The 20402-nt window shown below is 41.0% G+C and overlaps 1 protein-coding gene across 1 annotated transcript in view; it reads left to right on the top strand.

Moving 5' to 3' along the window:
• Positions 1-20402, top strand: part of LOC149172436 (poly(A)-specific ribonuclease PARN-like) — an 82368-nt gene that overhangs the window by 25464 nt on the left and 36502 nt on the right. Inside the window, exons 2-4 of the mRNA XM_089424328.1 lie at positions 12114-12244; positions 12386-12577; positions 12660-12772. Of these exons, the coding sequence (XP_089280454.1) occupies positions 12114-12244; positions 12386-12577; positions 12660-12772 (436 nt within the window). The remainder of the gene's footprint in view (positions 1-12113; positions 12245-12385; positions 12578-12659; positions 12773-20402) is intronic.

Raw genomic sequence — 20402 nt, 5'->3', positions numbered from 1 at the left:
AGCTGCAATTGCAGAAGTAAAGATTGACTTGCGTGGCCTAGAAGATCTCCTCATCTGAACTACGTTGTAGGTTCATCTGAACCTCCTCTGGAAGCCGAAACTTTTGGTGGTGGAATGAAGTCAATCCGACCGTCGGTTTGTGAGATATGGTCTGCCCTAGTTTGATAATGAAGCCGCTAATGCTGATGCTACTGATCTAGGGTTTGCTACTGCTGATATGAATCAGATTTATTGTACTATTTCTCTCTGCTGAATTATTGAAGTTAAAAGAAGATTTGATCAAAGGGTTTCCCCACACATTGTGGGGTTTGTCCCTGGCTAGCCGCCACATCTTGTGTCTCTTGTCTTGGCTTGTTTTCTGTCGATCGTTTAATGTTCTATCTGCACTTTACTTTATGTACATGTGATTGCTAATCGGTGGAATATAATAAGAAAAAGAAGTAAACTGTTATAAGCATAGAACATACCATAACTTAACACTAAGGGATCCCATATGCCTGAAAACTCAAAGGAAGTTCATCTATTGTTGATCCCTTTTTCCCCCTTGCTTGACCTTGGCTTTTCATTTGAAGATTCACTCAAATCCCTAGGTCTTGTTTGGGTTCCCTTGGGCTTCTTTGTGGTCCCACACCTCCATCACTCCTTACCTCACAAGGCCACCTAGAAAACTTTTCTCTTAAGAATCTTAGGTCTATGGCATCCCTCATCAAGAAATATCTCTAATCCCGAGGTCTATGCATCCTTTGGGCCTTTCTTGGAGAGCCCCACACCATGTTTCTAGAGCAAGTAAACCCTATCATTTGAGTCTCTCCCGTGAATGGGCTCTAGAAATCACTACCAATCCTATCATTGACTACTTATTCCTAATAATTTCCTTATACGGGACTCCTCCCATCGATGTGGTGACAGTGGGTCCTTGTCGCATTGTTTCCACTTGGTCTAGTAGTTGCCCGTTTGAAATCCCTCCTAGGACCCCTTCTAGATTGAGCAGTAACAAACCGCCCTTCTAACAATAACATGTTTGGCACTGCAACCCAAAACCAACAGAATTAACTTCTTGGAGGAAAATTGCATTAGGCTTGGCTTTCTATAACATATCTTCTGACTTGTGATAGTCATCTCTCTTACATTCCAAAACATGATAGAAAGCTTCATGATGGATTAAATCCATACATAGGCTACTAAAACTATTCTTGGACATGAAATCACACAATTGAAAGGCACTTCTCACCATTGAGTACATTGTTGCATCCTAAGAGAATTTGGGACATGAATTAGCCCCATGATCCTTAGGTTCTTGGTCCACCCAAGAAGGGTATTGGTCTCCTTTTGCTTGATTGTTTGAATTATCCATCTATTATCAATCTCCATTGCTCTTGGAATGGAGGATCGGTGTTAGGCTACATTAAAAAATGGGAAGAGGGCTTGGATTGCTTATCAATCATCGAGAACGAAGTCCGAGGGTCCTTAGGCATAGGCATATCTTATCAAGGAATTGGTTCAAGGGAAAGAGTCAGGATCATGGTGGATGAAGAATTAGGCCCGGGAGCCGTTGAGTCCTTAGATAGTTACGGTTTAGGTTTGTTGTGGGTGCAATTATAGATGAGATGATCTTGGGCTTGGTAGGTATTGGGGAAGTTCAAGTAGTGGACTTTTTGTTGGCACACTCCATATGTGGTTAAAATTGAGATGAATGGTAGAAACCTATGCTTCAAATCTACCTCATCATAGACCCTTAGGTTCACACATAAGGAGTTACAATGGCCACTTGTTATCAATACTTTGCTAAATCGTTGGACAATCAAATCCACAAAAAGGATGGAGATGTGCATACAACCTTGGTGTTGATTTGCGGTAGCATTGGATGTGCTCTAGCCATGAAAATTGGTGGAGGCTAAAGCACATGAGATCTCCAAGACCCAGAAATGGTTCAAGCAGATTCTAACCGGTTTGGGAGATATTAAAATAATTAATATTTTTAATGGAGTTCCTAAGTCTAAACTTAGGAAAAATAAAATATTAATGGGTATTAATATAAAACTGGGTTAGCAGGGTCCAAAAGTCATGGATCAAGCCAAATCTAATCTTAGCCGTTGATTAGAGATTTAATCTCAGCTGTTGATAGACCAATGAGAAAAGTATAAGAGGAGGCTTGAAGGTCAGTTGGAGAAATACACCAAGAGAGATCTCGATTTTCTGGGGCAGGGTTTGCTGAGGAAATTGAGTGAGTGATCTGAGTTGCAGCTGAGGGGCAGTGAATACATAGCAGAGAAGCATAGTTAGTACTAGGAGGATCAGCGCAGAGCCGAGAGAGGAACTTAGAGCCAGCGAGAGGCCACACAGAAGCAACCAGGAGTTGCACAGAGCCAGAGAGGGCCAGCGTGTGAGACGTAGAGGGTCCAGGGTTTTGACGAAAAGGCTTTAGAAGCAGACGCAAAGCCAAGAAAGGCTGACGCTGGGCCAGAGAGGCTGACGCAGGGACTAGAGGCAACACTGGGAGCATTTCGTGGGACAGACTGAGAGCTGGAGAGCCAGATAGGGTGACGTAGTCCCTATCAGAGTGAAGTAGAGCAGCAGAAGCTGCATTGTTGTTGTGGATCATTCATCCGGTGTTTTAGCCGGAATCAATGTTTTAAATCTCCGACTCCGACTCCGACTCGGCCAAGGGTCAACTCCAACTCCGACTCCGACTCGGCCAAGGGTCAACTCCAACTCCGACTCCGACTCGGCCAAGGGTCGACTCCAACTCCGACTCCGACTCGGTATCGACTTAGTCGGCTCGATTTCAATGACTCGATCATTGTAAAAAATACATTAAATATTTATTTTTTTATAAAAAAACTAAAGATTTTCATTCATGTTTCCAAACACACAACATTAGAATATAGATAGAAGATAACATATGATTGAAGTAGGCTCATGAATATATCCATGATATCAAAATGGCACCTAGTGCACTGTCCATTACATGCATGATGATGATATAGAGATCAAAACAAAAACACATAACCAAGGAGGCTAGAGATGGCGTTATCCTCCAAAATAGATTGTAAGTCATCAAGGAACTAATACAAGGGTCCAAGAGTGTTTCTCACTCCAAGAAAGTCCCAAAGTGCATGTGTACATCTTCAAAAGGTGCATCCTCCACCATGATGTCATCTAGGAGAGACCCTATTCACCCTTTTCAAGCATGTGAGTGACATGGCACCCCTAAGGGTAAGCATTGCCATCAAAGAGGGATGTGCTAGCCCTCCTAAGTCATCTCAATGATAACCATCCTCATCTGTGCTTTGGAAGAAGGCACCATCCACCAAAACAGGGTCAAGGCCAACCAGGGGGCATCTTTAGTCCATTTGGGCATATCATTAAATAGTCCAACGTCCAAGCTTTTAAGTTTAGTGTTTTAGAATTTGGAGGCTCGTCAAGGGGTGTAGCATCATGTGGAATCAACTCAAGGCTCGATGCTCATCTTTGGAGGGCTAAGGTTGGGGATACAAAGTTAGGTTTGCTTTAAGAAAGGGGCAAAGAACCTATTGGAAGGTTTTGAAGAAGAATGAAGCTATCCCTTAAGGAATCTCTACTACATATGTGATACCACCTAAACAAACCTCTCAAGGTCAAGCGAGATAAACTTATTTAGGGACAAAAAACCATTAAAGTATCATAGTGAAAACTTTGGAGTCCCCCAAAATCAAAAAAAAGAAAAAATCGTTGTTTTTTAGTTCACAGGCCGCTGTCATCCAACCCAGCCGAGTAGGCTCGGACTCGGCCGAGCCAGTGATAACTTGGCCGGTCGAACTGGTTCACTGGCCAAGTCGAACCGCTGAGGCCTTGACTTGGACCAACTCGGCCGAGTCGGGTTCGAGCCGGACGAATATTAAAGCACTGGTCGGAATATCTCTCCCACTGAAAGGTACTACTGCCGAGGGCATTCTCTGTTGGGTGAGCCATTTCTGGCACCTAGGTTATATTATGAAATCGCATAATAATAAAACCCTCTGAGTAGCTGTACTGGTTTTCTCACATTGGGTTTTCCCAGGGACATCAGTCCAAAAACAACGGTGTCACTTGTGTGCTTGTTTACTTTTAGTTGATGATCTGTATGTGTTGATATTGTATTTGTATTTATTTTCAGTATTTACATGGTAAATAACTTGTTAAGTAATTGAACAAGTAGGAAGAAATAAATCAGATAGTACAGGAAGAATTTCTAACGGGTTAAAATTAGAAATTCCAACATGGTATCAGAGCGTGGTTGCAGATCACAGGATAACTGAAGGCATCAGCTGAGTAGAGCAGTAGTAGCAGAAAACCACTGTCCCGAGTGACAGAAGTTCTTCCTAGCAGAAAGTAGCTAGGAAGGGGTGACGCAGAGTGCCTGCGTCATTAGTTCGAGCCAAGAGGAGGATCGCGCAGTGGCAGAGAGGAGTAGACCTGACCTATGCAGTGGCCGGTCATCTTTCTCAGCCAGGAAGGATTGACACTGTGGCCAGGAGGTGCAAAATTTTGCCAGTGCCGGGATTGCGTAGAGCCTAGAGGCTCAGTTCTTCAAGTTGCTGAGGTATAAGGGGCTGCGGATAATTTGCGGAGTGAAGCTGGTGGGGTACTGTGGTTAGAACAATACCTAGCAGGGCAAGACCAAGGAGGAAGGATTTCCAGAAAGGAACTCGAGACTCAGAGAGAGTCAAACCGAGAACTTCTAGAAGGGAAGTAGAGAGACTCGGAGGAGTCGAAAGAAGAGCAGCGAGATGGCAGTGAATGGGCTAAGAGATCAGGATAGACTGGATGAAGCTTCCAACTCCGTAGTTTGGAAGGCCAGGATCTTGTCCATTCTAGACAGATATCGCATCAAGGACTTCACCTTGAAAATTATAGTGATCGCAGTTGACCCAGCTGAAAATGAGAAGTACGAGGAGGCAATGGTCAGGGCGAAGTGCATCATCCTTGATGGGGTCAAGGATCATGTGGTGCCGCATATTGCCGAAAAGGATACGATAAATGAAATGTGGGAGGCCTTGAAGAAATTGTACCAGCATACTTCCGTGCAAAGGAAGATGTTACTGGAAAATCAATTGGATTCATACCAATGCAGAAGGGAGAGCAGATAGATGTCTTCCTCGGTCGATTGTAGGAGATCCGTGACCAGCTAACTTCCAAAGGGGCCACACCAGATTAGGAATTGATGGTGAGGACCGCATTGAACGCAATCTCAGAGGATTGGGAGGTATTTGTCCAGAGCATACTGGGTAGGACGATCCTTCTGGATTGGGAGGAACTGTGGGCGAGTCTTTGTCAAGAAGAGATCAGATGGGTGACCAAGGCGGGGAATAGCGGAAAAGGGGTCAGAATCAAGAAGGAGGAAGAAGAGGATGTGACTCTAGCATCTGCGGGAAAGCAGGAAAAGAGGAAGAAGAAGGACCTCTCCAAGGTCAAGTGCTTCCATTATGGGGAACTGGGTCATTTTGCGAACCAGTGTCCTAGGAAGAAGAGAAAGGGAGAGGCTTCTGAGACCAAGGCAGCGCCAGCGAGGGTAGAGAAAGAAGTCGAGACAGATGACGACTGTGCCATGAGTGCTCATGTGCCACTTGAGAGGAAGTGGGGAGACATCGAGTTGTAGTCAGATGGACTACAGGCGATGAGGGGCTGGATCCTCAAGGTACCCAACCTCTTGGATTATACCTTGCTACGGGAGCCCCGAAGAGGAGTAGCAAACTGGTAGATGTCGGTAGAGACAGATGCGGATGGATCGACAGAGAGTGCTAGAGTGCAAGGAGCCCCGGGACAGTGCAGAGGCTAGCAGGATGCAACAGTGTGAGAAGCACGGGAGTATTGCACCAGTGTAGGATAGCACAGAGAGGTGTGCAACGGTGCGAGATGCATGGAGTTGTTGCAACAACGAAGAGGTCAATAGAGGGAGCAATTGTTAGCGGCAGAGGGAGCACTTGTTAGCGGTAGAGGGAGCTTCAGAATTGGGAGAGTCTCTAGCATGACAGGGATGTCAAAGTTGGGTGGATCAGTTACTTCCTTCTCAGTAACTAGGTTGCAGTGCAACAGTTAGCAGTGGCAGTGCTATGGGCAACATGATGCAACGTGAGGAGAAGGGGATGCAGTGTTGGGTATATGGACTAGCAGCAGCACGGATGCAGAGGGAGCTGCCGTACGAATGCAGCAGTGGCAGTGGTAGGGCCATGGGCAGTAGTACATGATGCAACAGTGCAGAGGATGTTGGGCAGGGAAGCCTAGCATCAACACAGGGACTGATGTTGGATGATCAAGGTGATACTCAGTGAGGAGTATTACTAGAGCACAGTCTTCGCTAAGAGGGAGTGTTGATTTGGGTAGCATCGGATGTGCTCTAGCCATGAAAATTGGTGGAGAGGCTAAAGCACATGAGATCTCCAAGACCCAGAAATGGTTCGGGCATATTCTAACCAGTTTGGGAGATATTAAAATAATTAATATTTTTAATGGATTTCCTAAGTCTAAACTTAGAAAAAATAAAATATTAATGGGTATTAATATAAAACTTGGTTAGAAGGGTCCAAAAGTCATGGATCAAGCCAAATGTAATCTTAGCCATTGATTAGAGATTTAATCTCGATCGTTGATGGACCAACGAGAAAAGTATAAGAGGAGGCTTGAGGGTCAGTTGGAGAACACACCAAGAGAGATCAAGAACTCGATTTTCTGGGGCAGGGTTTGCTGAGGAAATTGATTGAGGGATATGAGTTGCAGCTGAGGGGCAGTGAATACATAGCAGAGAGGTAGAGTTAGTACTAGGAGGATCAGCGCAAAGCCGAGAGGGACGCATAGCCAGCTAGAGGCCACACAGAAGTAGGCAGGAGCTACGCAGAGCCAGAGAGGGCTAGCGTGTGAGACGTAGAGGGTCCAGGGGCTGATGTAGAGCCCAGAAAGGCTGACGTAGGGCCTAGAGGTAGCGCTGGGAGCATTTCGTGGGACAGATTGAGAGCTGGTGAGCCGGATAGGGTGACGCAGTCCCTATTAGAGTGACGTAGAGCAACAAAAGTTGCATTGTTGCTGTGGGATCGTTCATCCAGTGTTTTAGTCGGAATATCTGTCTCCGACTGAGAGGTACTACTGCCAAGGGCATTCTCTGTTGGGTGAGCCATTTCTGGCACCTAGGTTTTACTCTGAAACTGCATAATAATAAAACCCTCTGAATAACTTCACCGATTTTCCCGCATTAGGTTTTTCCGGGGACATTAGCCCAAAAAAAACGGTGTCACTTGTGTGCTTGTTTACTTTCAGTTGATGATCTATAGGTGTTGATACTGTACTTGTGTTTATTTTCAGTATTTACATGGTAAATAACTTGTTAAGTAATTGAAAAAGTAGGAAGAAATAAATCAGATAGTACATGAATAATTTCTAATGGGTTAAAATTAGAAATTCCAACACTTGGGAACTCAATCCACAAGGGTAGTGCACTTGGGAAAGGTCATTAAGATTGGCATTGGAATGCTAGAACTAAACATATGCCAGTGAACCACCAATGTTTTAGGTGCCATCTTGAAGGACATTCTGCTTGGCAACATTAGAGTTGAAGGTAAGTAAAGGTATTTAGACGCTAGGCCCTAATACGAGTTCAAGGAATTCCCTGTAGTCTCCTAGTTTAATATCAACCATTTGTTTAAAGCATCTTCATTGTGCATTTGATGCAGGAAAAATAGAATGACCCCCCTATGCTTTAAATTTTGACAACCATACTTAGAATTCTTGTTGTGGTTCATAAAATTTAAAATCTTGTTTTAGATTTGGCTAGTTTATTGGATTGGTATTGCGATTTGGCATTGATTGCATATTTGCAAACCCAAAATAAGGACTAGTAGTGGGGTTAGGGCTTGCATGCACATCAGTGTTTTTAACTAAGGGTTAGTGGTGGTACACATTGATTGACGCCTCAATTTCCTTGTCAATAGTTGGGGAAGGGGGGGAACATCAAGGGAAGTCCATCCAAGATTAATGTGTGACACCTTCCCCATTTTTGAAGGGCCACAATTAGTGTAGTGATCCACACCTTCTTGGGTCTTCAAAGGGTTCTCCATAGACATTAGTAGAAGCTCCTCCTCAACCATGAGAAAACCAAATTGAGGAATCCTTTGATGAAGAGAGAAGTTGTACATAATAGGTTCTCGCTATGTATCCATGTTCACTAAAAAGGGTTGGGTCTGGAGTGTTGGGCTTCCATTGAGTCAGTGTAGTCTTGATTGTTTTGTGTCATAATCATCAAGAGGAATGAAAGCACAAATGGGATTGTGATCATGGTATTTGTTGCACTTGAAGTGCATTTTCCCCTCATACAGAGGGTTAACAATAGATCGACCTCTTTCAAACTTGCTACCATTTGCCTGGGGTGATTTGGAAGAGGGGTCTCTTAAATTGTGCCGAATAGAGTTCACCTTTGCATTGCCTTAATGAAACTTAGCCTCAACAACAATTGTATGACCTCCTTTTGTTTCATTTACTAGTTCACCATAGTTGTTTAGCTCGAGCTCATACTCTCTCTCCCCTCTACAGTCTTGATTGTCCTTTTGTGGCTCCTTTTGTCCCTTGTGTATACAACTCCATTTTATTGGCTCCCTTATACTAACCATAACTGGAATACTTGCATAAGACACATTATCCACAAGGCTCATAATTGTCCAACAACTTAGCCTTTCTTATTTCTTATAAGGGATTGTGACTAGGAAATTCCCAAGCGCTCCATGGTTACTTCTACTTTCACATGTATTGTTATATTCAACATGATCAATGAAAATTGGGTCAGGTTCAAACTTGTTACCTCGTTATATACCTATACGACAAACTTGAAATTCATTTAGGCGCCATGATATTTCTCACTAATTGCAATATTCATTGCCATAGGGGAAGGGTTATGAGCCAGGAAAGGCTCATTTGGCAAATGAGTGGGAATCTCACTATTAAAGTGTCATGAAGGACATTAAGATTCAACGCCAAAATATATGTGGATTGGTACCTTATGCCCTATTTCTATGCAAAGGATCATTTATCTTGGCCCACCTCTAAAAAGTTTTTACTTGGACTGCTGGATCTACTAGTCGGGTCAACCATCTGGAGGGAAAAAGAGGGCTTCTATTTTGGCCAACAATATGAACTAGCTAAAAGCTTATTTTGCACACAAGGTAGGTCGAGTTTGTGGTGGTTATACACCGACTTCCCTTTACACTATAATTTCCTTAGGTAAAGGGGTGGATACAATGAACCAACTAGGAGACCGTAGAGGATAATTAACATATCCTGTCGGATCCCTAAGCCTAATATCAATGCCTTTGAAAGATACATGCAGCTTCTCTTGCTGAAGCAAACAATGTGAGATGATAGCATTGGGTTGGGACAAAACAGCAAAAAGATAAAAATCAGAAACACTTAAGAAACAATCTTTAAAAAAAGCCGTAAGGTTAATATATTACCTTTAAAAGATACATACAGCCTCTTTTGCTGAACCAGATAACACAACGTGATAGTATTGGGTTGGAATAAAACTGCAATAAAATATAAATCAGAAACATTGAAGAAGCAAGCTTTTAAAAAATTGAAATGAGTGAAGCAGATGTGTAGCCTCCAAACCTTGAAGCGGCCAAAAATCTTGAGCTTGAGCAAGGGGACATGCCATGAAGGCCTTGATTCTTAATTTCATGAAGCTCTCATCATTAAACATTTGGCTTACAATGCCCTTTGTGAGTATAACTACTTCATGGTTCTATGTCTGAGAATAGCCCCATTGGTTTGAAATCCTAGTTGTTGTAGGGACCTTCACAAATGTTACTAACATAAAACCCTAGCCATGACCAATACCATTTTTCCATTCCTTGAATAAAACAAATAATGGAGTTCAAAGATTGAACCCTAACAAACAACTTCCCTTACGTCGCACAACCGACAACCTATACCGCATATAGGAATCATATGTTGTACCATAAATTCTGTTATGTGGTGTCTAAACATTAAAGTCATTTTATTGATGCTACCATTGTGAGGTTCATCCTGAGATGATTCCATTCATTTGTAAGATATCACACTTTTGTTAAAGAGCAATCAAGTTATGGCCTGCCAAAGTCAATCAAGTCTTTTCTGTTCCTTGTAACCTCACATGGAAACCCTAGAGACTTCTATGCCATCTGCAGATGGTAACTAGGATAAACCACTGACTTAGACTAAAGTACATCTGACCCGATAGGGACATAGAGTATCAAACCATAGAAGCCTACTACATATTAATAGAGGCAGCCAGCCCAAGGACTTGACCCTGAGATACCCTGCTTGAAAATCATGGTACCCAACCACTTGAGCTAACCTACCAGGCTAAAAGTCAATCAAGTATAAGTCACTACTTAAGCTATTTAATTGAATATTATCCAAGGACTAGTTAAGAGGGAATATTGTGTCCTTTCTAAAGTGTCACGCCTTTAGGGATTTCGTAGCATTCCTAGGTTATACAAGAGAGATCTTCTCTTCTAAGAAATCGTCATCATCAGAAGGTATTTCATATTCTTTTATCAAACTTAAAGGTTATATGTGTCATCTCCTAGGATTGCAGAGTGCACCGTGTATGATATTCTAGGCAAGCAAAGTACTACCGATTATGTATGCACGCTTTCAGTGTATTAATTAGAACTTGTAATTTCTCTCTAATCTTCAGAATAATTTTTCATTATCTTAAGAATTACAAATACGTTGTGCCAGGTGCAGAACACATGCCTTGCTAGGCAATCAACCAAATATGTCCCCTTTCTCCTTTCCTGGCCGATAACGTGTCTCCAAAATCTCTAGAGGAGTCAAGAAGGGTTTGGGCAGGATGTTTCAACATTAATCTAGCTCAATCTTAAACTAAACCACGAATTAGCATATATTAGCATGTGTCAGCAACCTGTAGGCACTTGTAGTTCTATTTGAGTATTTTTTCTTTTCAAAAAGTTCTCATTAAAACAAAAACACAATGGAATTGTCTCAACTCTTGTTTATTTTTTCTTCCTCTTTATACCCAAATATTATATTTATGTTACTTCTACAATTTCATCCACATTATTGTCTTTAATTACGTCATGTTTTCTTTCTTGATTGTTTATTTATTTATGACTTTTCTACATAGCTTTTTTCAATGGAACTCATCCTCTCTCTCAGCCCGAGGGCGAGAATGAGGGTCAATACAACAATATTCATAGGAACATAGCCATTACAACAATATTTCTCATCATCATGTCACTCACAGGGAATTGAACCTGGGTAATGAGGGTCAATACAAAAATATTCATAGTAACATAGCCATTACAACAATATTTCTCATCATCATGTCACTCACAGGGAATTGAACCTGGGTGGGGGAGATAACAACCATTCTGCCCAACCACCTGAGATAACACCAATTGACAGCTTTTCTTTTCTACATAGTTGTCGTAACATGCCAATTTGATTATTTCAGTGGTCGAAAAATGCCTATTTTCTTTTATACTTCACTCTTTTCCCATGTTAAATACCCTCTTCTTCATCTGGTTGTTGTTGCATGATACTTATTTGATGCGAATTATTCAGTGGTCGGAAATTGGCTACTTTCTTTTACATGTCACTCTTTTCCGATATTAGATACCCACGTCCTTATCTGGTTGTTGCATTCTACTAATTTGATGCCAATTATTACATTAAAAACTAGGGCCTTCCTGCAATATAGGGAAAGGGGGACATTGTAATTTGTGAGAGATTTGGAGTAGGGCATGTTGTATCTGCCACAGAGCATCCTGTTGATTGTGAGAAAAATACTGTACATTGAGTCAATGTAAGGGTTTCTGAGAGCTGTGCCTTAAGTCTATTGTGATGGGGTAATAAATCTTAATTGATAACTTTGGTCTTTATACTGATCATGCTAATTTATTTAAAATACTGATCATACTTATCTAAATTTAATATTAGCAATTCTTCAGGAAAACTGATCCCTGTGCGTGGCATCAACTAGCAAAGTAGTACTTAGTCCACTGTGACCTTGTAATTACATGCAATGTTGGTACTTTCAACAGAATAACATGTTCGTAGAGATGGCATAGAACTTTTCATGACTGTAAACTTGAATTATATGACAGGTATAATTTTCATCTATTTCCACGGGATGATCTGAGGATTGGGATGCCTTCTTACAGCTTTTCATGCCAACTATCATCCATAACTTCTATGGCTCAAAAGGGTTTTGATTTTAACTCGTGGGTATATAATGGTGAGTCCAAGCAAAAAATTAGTGTGTTTGTTTCTCTAACCTCTTGTATGTTAAAGCTATCTTTATAAATTATATCTGTGAAGAACATTGCATAAGAAGCATTTGAGATTGTAACATGTCATAATTTTGTGGTTATGATAGGTATTTCATATTCATCAAAGGCACAAGAATCCACTGCAAATCAGCGAGGTAGGAACTCAAGTATGCTTGGAACTTATCCTGCCTTGCCACGTCAGAATCCTTATATTGCTGATATTATCTTCATGGAAAGGGTTAGGTCACAAGTACAACATTGGAGAGATGCTTGTCTAACCTCTAATAATGATTCCAAAGGTACTTGTTTAAGCATTCTCATGTTGACTACGATCTATGCTTTAAGGCAAGTATGCTTATGATGCAATTACACCTGTTACAGGTAGGTTGGTGCACTCTCTCATGACGACAATTTTCAACAATGAAATGTTTGGTTCCAGACCATGCTTGAGAATCATTACTGCTAGTGATCGCCAAATGCAGTTGATTCTAGAGGTTAGACTATAATTCACAATTTGACACATTCCCAATCTAAAACCAATTTCTATCTATACAGTAGAGTAGTGCTTCTTGCTTTCAATTTAATGTTTCCTTTCATTTCTGCTTACCAGAGATTTTGTCTAAGTTCATGACGGGTTGGAGATTGAACTTGAAAGATGAGTTTTTTTCTTTTTTATAAAAAAGAAAGAAGAGTGATTAATTTTTAAAGAAAGATTGGTTACTCAGAGATGATAAGATAATTCTATTAATGTCCAAAGAGTGGCCACAAAAGTAGGTCAAAGGGACTGACAGTCAACGTGGGAATGCAAAAGCAACTCTTAGATCAATAGTGAGAGTAAAGGTAGAGCGTATCTAGCAAGGAACTAAAAACTAACTGTCCAGCAGAAAAAAATAGGAGTATAGGGTATGGATGCTGTGATATAAAAGGAGAACCAAGATTGAGGATCTTGGCACTGCATAGGAGAGGGAAAGAAAATGTTAGTTTTGCAGGTCCTGATGACTGATGGCAAGGGTGGGGACCTGGATATGGGCTCACTGTTGTAATTGTCAATCACCATGAAAGGGCCAATGCTCTGACAGATGATATCCCTGGGCAGTGACTAGGGCTGAGGGGGCTCATCTGTACAATCCCTGGGGGATCACCAAATGAGGAAGTCCCATACCCTCCAAGGTCAAGATAAACAAATTCCTGATAGAGGTTTTAGAGAAAGCTCATATCTTGTTTAACAATCTCTGAAGGGGGCTCATCTGTACAATCCCGGGGGGATCACCGAATGAGGAGTCCCATACCCTCCAGTGTCAAGATAAACAAATTCCTGATAGAGGTTTTAGAGAAAGCTCATATCTTGTTTAACAATCTTTGAAGGGGGCTCATCTGTACAATCCCGGGGGGATCACCGAATGAGGAGTCCCATACCCTCCAATGTCAAGAGAAACAAATTCCTGATAGAGGTTTTAGAGAAAGCTCATATATTGTTTAACAATCTCTGAAGGGGGAGCTATCCTTCTCTTAGCGTCATGTGCTTGCTAGATATTGAAAGAAAATGTATATACTAGAGTAGTTGCACTAGAATTTTTTTCCTTGTTTTAATTGCATTAATTGCGTGGTAGTGAGGGACTATAATGAGGCTAAAGATGTAATCTCAAGCAGATAATTTTATACCTAACAGTTTCCTTCAGCAAATTACTGTGTGTTGTTGGCTGTCATTTTTTTTCTCCTCTTGGTTTTCTCTTAATTCACAGCTTGCCTAAATTCCTGATGGATTGGAAATAAATCTAGGATGAGTTTGAGTATATAGTTTATTATACAGAGATCATAAAAGTGCAAAGAAAGGGTCAAATCTTTTATTAGCTCCTCACACAACTTAGATATTAGGACATGATGGATATGCATAATCTTCCAAATATATTCTTGGATATGTTATCTTGTACATTATTTTAGGCAAATCGAAATTTTTCACATACATTGTTGCTGGGATTTTGCTATACTAGGGCTAATTTACTGCATCCATTTATGCGAGGTTGTGGGATTTTTGTTTCTAGATAGTGTTGCTTCATGTATAGGCCATGCATAATGAATGGATGTTCCTAGGGATGTTTCATGGTTGAAATTCATCTTGATAAGCCATCTATTTTGCAAAACGAAGTGTAAAGTCCTTGAAGCTGCTTTTGTTCTGCCCTAATGCTAAGCAAAGTTGTCTTTGAAGCCTCCTTGTTGACTCCAATCTCGCCAAAGGATTAGGCACTGGTCCACCATAGGTGATCACCCTAAAACCCTAAATGTTTCCTTCCTTTCTTTTCTAGGTCTAGCACCATTGGGTCTCCTAGAGCATCAAATTTCTTGCAAGCCACCCATCAAAAAAATTCGATCTCTTGGCTCCTAGGTGCCCTCCAATTTTGAAGAAATTCCAAAGGTGGGATTTTGAGATATCCCAAGCCCTAACCTCGAGATTGAATCTTGCCCTTGGTTCCCTTAGGCTAGAAATCTCACTAGGATCATTGCATGACCTTTCATTGAAAATTCCTTCCTTTATCCCATTCGCCTCCCAGATTAGGTCAAGCACATCATTGGTTGCTCAACCCCATTCTCTTGACCTAACCTTGGGTCCACTTGGTCCCGTGTGGTCCCACAACTTATTGAAGCCAATTTCACAAAGACCACTTGGAAGCCAAGTTTCCACAAGGATTTTAGGAGCTAACAATCTTCTTAACAAGGCATATACTCAAACCTTAGCTCTTATAATTCCCTTAGGCCCTTTTTAGAGAGCCTTTCATCTTGCTTTCAAAGCAAGCAAGCCATATCTCTGAGCCTCTCTTGTGAATAGGCTTCTGAGATCACCTCTCATCCTATCATTGATCCATTATTTTGTGATCCTTATTATAACGAGTCTCCTCCCATCGGTGAAAGTCCATAAATAGTAGGGAGCCTTAGTCCAGGTGACAACGGGCTATTGCTCCATTGTTGCCCTTGACCTAGTAATAGCCCTTCAAGGATTTGCTTTAGGATTCTTGCTAGTTTGAGCAATAACATTTTGGTGCCGTTGCAGGGGACACGAGATGCGTGTTTTGTTCCCCATACGACATTATTGATATATCATTTGGCGACTCCATTGGAAGAACGAAGCCCTAGTTCTTCATTGAACTTTAAGGTCAATGCTTGTAGGGTGAAGCAAGCATGTCTCTAGGCATTTCTAAATTCATCCTGGCGACTCCATATCTAAGATCTTATGAAGATTTGTATGGCAATAAATGGCTCATTGGAGAGGCCTATTTTACATGTTTCAAGATGGTGATCCTCGTTCCAATGATCATGATGTCATTAGAAGCACTGTTTTAAAAATCGACCAAATCGACTCTAAAACGGCCAAGTCAGACTGAGTCATTGCATGACCGAGTCGACTCGGCGGTCAGCTCGATTCAACCGATCGGGTTGTTACCGAGTCGGCCGAGTTGGTTATCGACTCGGCCGGTTCAGTAACAACCCGGCCGTTTTGGTGGAAGCGGCCGTAATGCGATTTTTTTTTAAACTTGGGTTTTTGGGTACTCCAAAGCCCATTCTAATGTGTCTTTGGGTTCTTTGGGGTCCATTTCCTTCTCCCAAACCCTATAAAACCTATCCAACTTCTCTCATTTCCTCACAACCATCTCATTGCATTTGAGTGAGAATTTGTGAGGAGTTTGTGAAGAGTTCTAGAGTTTGTTTTTGGAGCAGAAGTGGGGACTCTTGGGCAAGCATTGGAGCAAGAGTGAGGAGCTTCTTGGGCAGCCATTGGAGCAACATTGAAGAGTTGGTTTATTGGAGCAACTTTGAGGAGGCAGTTTGTGCCTAGAGGTATTTTTTTTTAACTTCTAAAAATATGTTTTTGCTTATTTATTTTTTTGTGCAAATCTGGAAATTGAAAAGAGTGTTTTTTGTGAAAGAAATGAACACTGAAGCAATGCTATTTTTTTGTTTTCATTTTCATATTTTTTTCCTTTAATTTCCAAGTCAAAAATTGGCACCTAGAGTGAAAGATGCTGCTTGGGCATATGTTGAAATGCTTGATAGTCAAATGCATTGCAAATTTTGCCATAGAAAAATTAAGGATGGTCCTGGGGCCATTAATAGGCTGAAACAACACTTGGCAGGGATTAGAGGCCAAATTACTCCATGTGAATCACCACAAATTGGGGAGATTAGGAAGGAGTTGTTAAATAGCTTTGAGAAGTTTAAAAAAGAAAAGGCTAGGCAAAAAGAAATAGAGGCTGAAATTGAGAGGAAGAGGAGTATACAAAAAATGATGGCTACTAAACCCCATTTTGATTTTGAGGGTTCTTCTTCTATCCCTTTTACTGATGCATCCAACCCCTTCCGATATGTTCCTCCCTCTTTGGAGTCTATTCAAGAAAAGGGTAAGGGTAAAATGAAAAAGAAGGGTGATATGAATATCAAAAATTATTTCACTGTCACACCCTCCTCTCTATCATATCCACATGGTCTTGAAGCTAGTAGAACTTTGCAGCCCACTTTAGATGACCACTGGAAGAAAGAATTGAGGGGGACTGCTTGTGATTACATATGTAGATGATGGTATGATGCTGATATCCCCTTCAATGCTTCTCGGTCACCATATTATGAGCCTATGTTTGATGCCATATTTGCTGTTGGAAAGGGGTATCGTTTGCAGAAAGAAATTTCCTCCATTAATGAGTATTTGAAAGATATCAAAGACTCATGGGCAAGAACAGGATGTACCATCATGTCAGATGGATGGACTGATCAAAGGAACCGTACCATCATAAACTTTCTTATCTTTTGCCCACAGGGAACCATGTTTCTAAAATCAGTTGATGCATCTGATAGGGCGAAAGATGGACAATTGTTGTTTCAGCTATAGGATGAGGTTGTTGAGGAGGTGGGGGTGGCTAATGTTGTTCAAGTCATCACAGATAATGCCTCCAACTATGTTCTGGCTGGTAATCTGTTAGAGGAAAAACACAAAACCATCTTTTGGACCCCATGTGCTGCACATTGCATAGACCTCATGCTTGAAGATATTGGCAAATTAGATTGGGTCAAAAACATTGTAAATCATGCCAGAAGCATAACAAAATTTATCTACAGTAATTCATGGATTTTGAGCCTTATGAGGAGACACACAGGGGGCAGAGATATTATTAGGCCTGCCATCACTAGATTTGCTACTCATTTTTTGACATTGCAATCTATGCTTTCACAACATAAAAACTTGCAAAAGATATTTTCTAGTGATGAATGGAATCAAAACCAATGGTCTCTCAAACAGGAAGGCAGAGAATTGAAAAAGAAAGTTAATGAAGAAATATTTTGGAGAAAGGCAACAGAGATTGTGAAGGTTGCTGAGCCACTGGTTAAGGTGTTGCAGTTGGTGGATGGGGAAAGATTGGCTATGGGCTTCATTTATGAGGCTATGGATCAAGCAAAGGAGAAAATAAAGAGGGCATACAAGGATAAAGTGGCTAAGTATGGGTCCATTTAGGCAATCATTGATGAAAGATGGAACAATCAACTCCATCGCCCTATACATGCAGCTGGGTATTTTTGGAACCCACAGTATCATTATAAAGCTTAGGCGCAGGAGCTTTGAGTGGGGAGGTTAGAGATGGATTGATTCACTGCATTGATTGCATGATCCCATTGGAGTGTGATTAGCTGGAGATACGCCGATAGATCACAACCTTCAGCAAAGCCACAGGTATCTTTGGGAAGAACCTAGCAAAGATTGCAAGGGAAGCAGATGAGCTAGGTAGACGAAAATTTCAATTCAATTTTTTAATACTTATTTTGTTAAATCCTTTATAATTTGAAAGTTGGATATAATTTGTAATTTTGTTGAGCTAACTCATTATACTACTATGTTTTTGCAGCACAATGGTGGGAGGCTTTTGGTAGCCATTGTCCTAAATTGCAGAAGTTTGCAATTCGTATTTTAAGTCAAACTTGTAGTGCTACTGGGTGTGAGTGCAATTGGTCTGTCTTTGAGAGGATTCACACGAAGAAAAAACGTTTGGATAAAAACAGTTAAATGATCTAGTCTATGTACAATACAACCTCCGGCTCAGACGGAACCAATTTCTGAATAAAAGACCTGATTCAGATCCCATTGTGTTAGAAGATATTGATCCAACATCAGATTGGGTAGTGGAGAGTCATCCAACAGAGTTTGATTCTGATGAGGAACTTGATTTGGATTTACAGATGGTGGCATCACTTAAACAAAATGCTCAGTTGAATGCAGATCCACTTGTACTAGCCAAGTCCTCTAGTTGCAGGCCCTTCTTCTGCTCAGCCATGACGGAAGCGCATATCTCGTCTATCTCAGCGTGCAGCTGCTGCACAGCTTGCTAGTGCTACCACTTCTACAGTTGCAATTGGAGATGATGATGATGAGGAGCCATGGGTTTCCCTGTCTGACTTTGATTCAGAGGTTGAGCCAGATGATGTTGGCTCCTCTAGCAGTAGCTAGTAGTATTGGTCAGTGGTGACTAGTGATGTTTCACTGTTTACTTTTGTTGTAGAGGCCATTTCTTGCTTCCTTGGTTATGTGTTTTTATTTTGATCTCTATATCATCGTCATGTATGTATTGGACAGTGCACTGGGTGCCATTTTGATTTAATGGATATATTCATGAGCCTACTTTGATCATATGTTGTCTTCTCTATATTCTAAAGCTTTGAGTTTGGAAGCATGAATGAAAATCTTTAAAATTATGTTTTTTTATAAAAATTAAATATTTAATGTATTTTTTACAACAACTGAGTCATTGAAATCAAACTGGCCGAGTCGATACTGAGTCGGAGTCGACCCTCGGCCGGGTCGGAGTTGGAGTTAGAGTTTTAAAACATTGATTAGAAGCCAAGAGGAGCTTGTGCCCCTCCTAATGAATCTCTTGAGGGCCATGAAATTGAGGAGCTTTCTCAATGCTCTGAAAGGGGATTGTGGTTCTTCCCAAGATATGATGATCATAGTCCACCTTGTTCCTCCCTTGATAATCAGGAAAATGTAAATGTGGATGTGGATAAGCAATCTATCTCGTTATGCTATGAGGAGGATATGCCCGAGGTTTCTATTCATCGAAAGTTTATGAGCTTGGTGATTGAGTTCTCCATATTTTCATTACAAGAAAGGTTGCGTGAGTTGGATTCCTCTTTTCCCTCCTTGTTTATGACCATTTATGCATGGTCCTCAAATGTTTTCACCCCCCACCCTTACCATTCATTGAGCAAATCTTGTAATGGGAAAAGTGATATTTGGGTCTATTACCGCTCAAACTAGCAGGAGACCTCAAGGGGATCCCTAAAGGGAAATTGCTCGACCAAGGGCAACAAATGGAGACTTAGCCCACTGTCACCTCAGCTAAGGCTCCCTACTATTTACAGACTTTCACCGATGGGAGGAGACCTGGTATATTATGGAGTCACCAATGAAAGATATATCAATGAGTGGATGTGAAGTGAACCAAATGATCCCCTTCCATAAGAGGTTAAAGGATAGAGCTTGCTTGCTTTCTAAGAAAGGTACAATGTCTTCTAGGAGAGGAATGAGAGGATTTAAGGGTTAGGATTTGGGGATATGATTTGTGAAAGAGTTTCCAAATCCCTAAACACTGTTTTGAAATTGGTATTTGGGATGGTTCTTGATGAATTGTCTTTTCAAACGAATAGGACCACACTAGACCAAGTGGACCCCGTCTAGGATAGGATAAATGAGTATGGCAATCAATGTTGTTCTTACTGTTGATTTGGGGTAGCATCGGATGTGCTCTAGCCATGAAAATTGGTGGAGAGGCTAAAGCACATGAGATCTCCAAGACCCAGAAATGGTTTGGGCAGAGTCTAACCAGTTTGGGAGATATTAAAATAATTAAAATTTTTAATGGAGTTCCTAAGTCTAAACTTAGGAAGAATAAAATATTAATGAGTATTAATATAAAATTGGGTTAGAAGGTTCCAAAAGTCATGGATCAAGCCAAATCTAATCTTAGTCGTTGATTAGAGATTTAATCATGGTCGTTGATTGATCAACGAGAAAAATATAAGAGGCTTGAGGGTCAGTTGGAGAACACACCAGACTCCAGAGTGATCAATTTTTCTATTCTCTAGAGT

This window comes from Pinus tabuliformis, chromosome 4_2 (genome assembly GCF_031772625.1).
Source record: "Pinus tabuliformis cultivar Carrire ecotype Pingquan chromosome 4_2, CPIR1, whole genome shotgun sequence".
Lineage (NCBI taxonomy): Eukaryota > Viridiplantae > Streptophyta > Pinopsida > Pinales > Pinaceae > Pinus > Pinus tabuliformis.
This window is presented reverse-complemented; position numbering and strand designations above follow the sequence as displayed.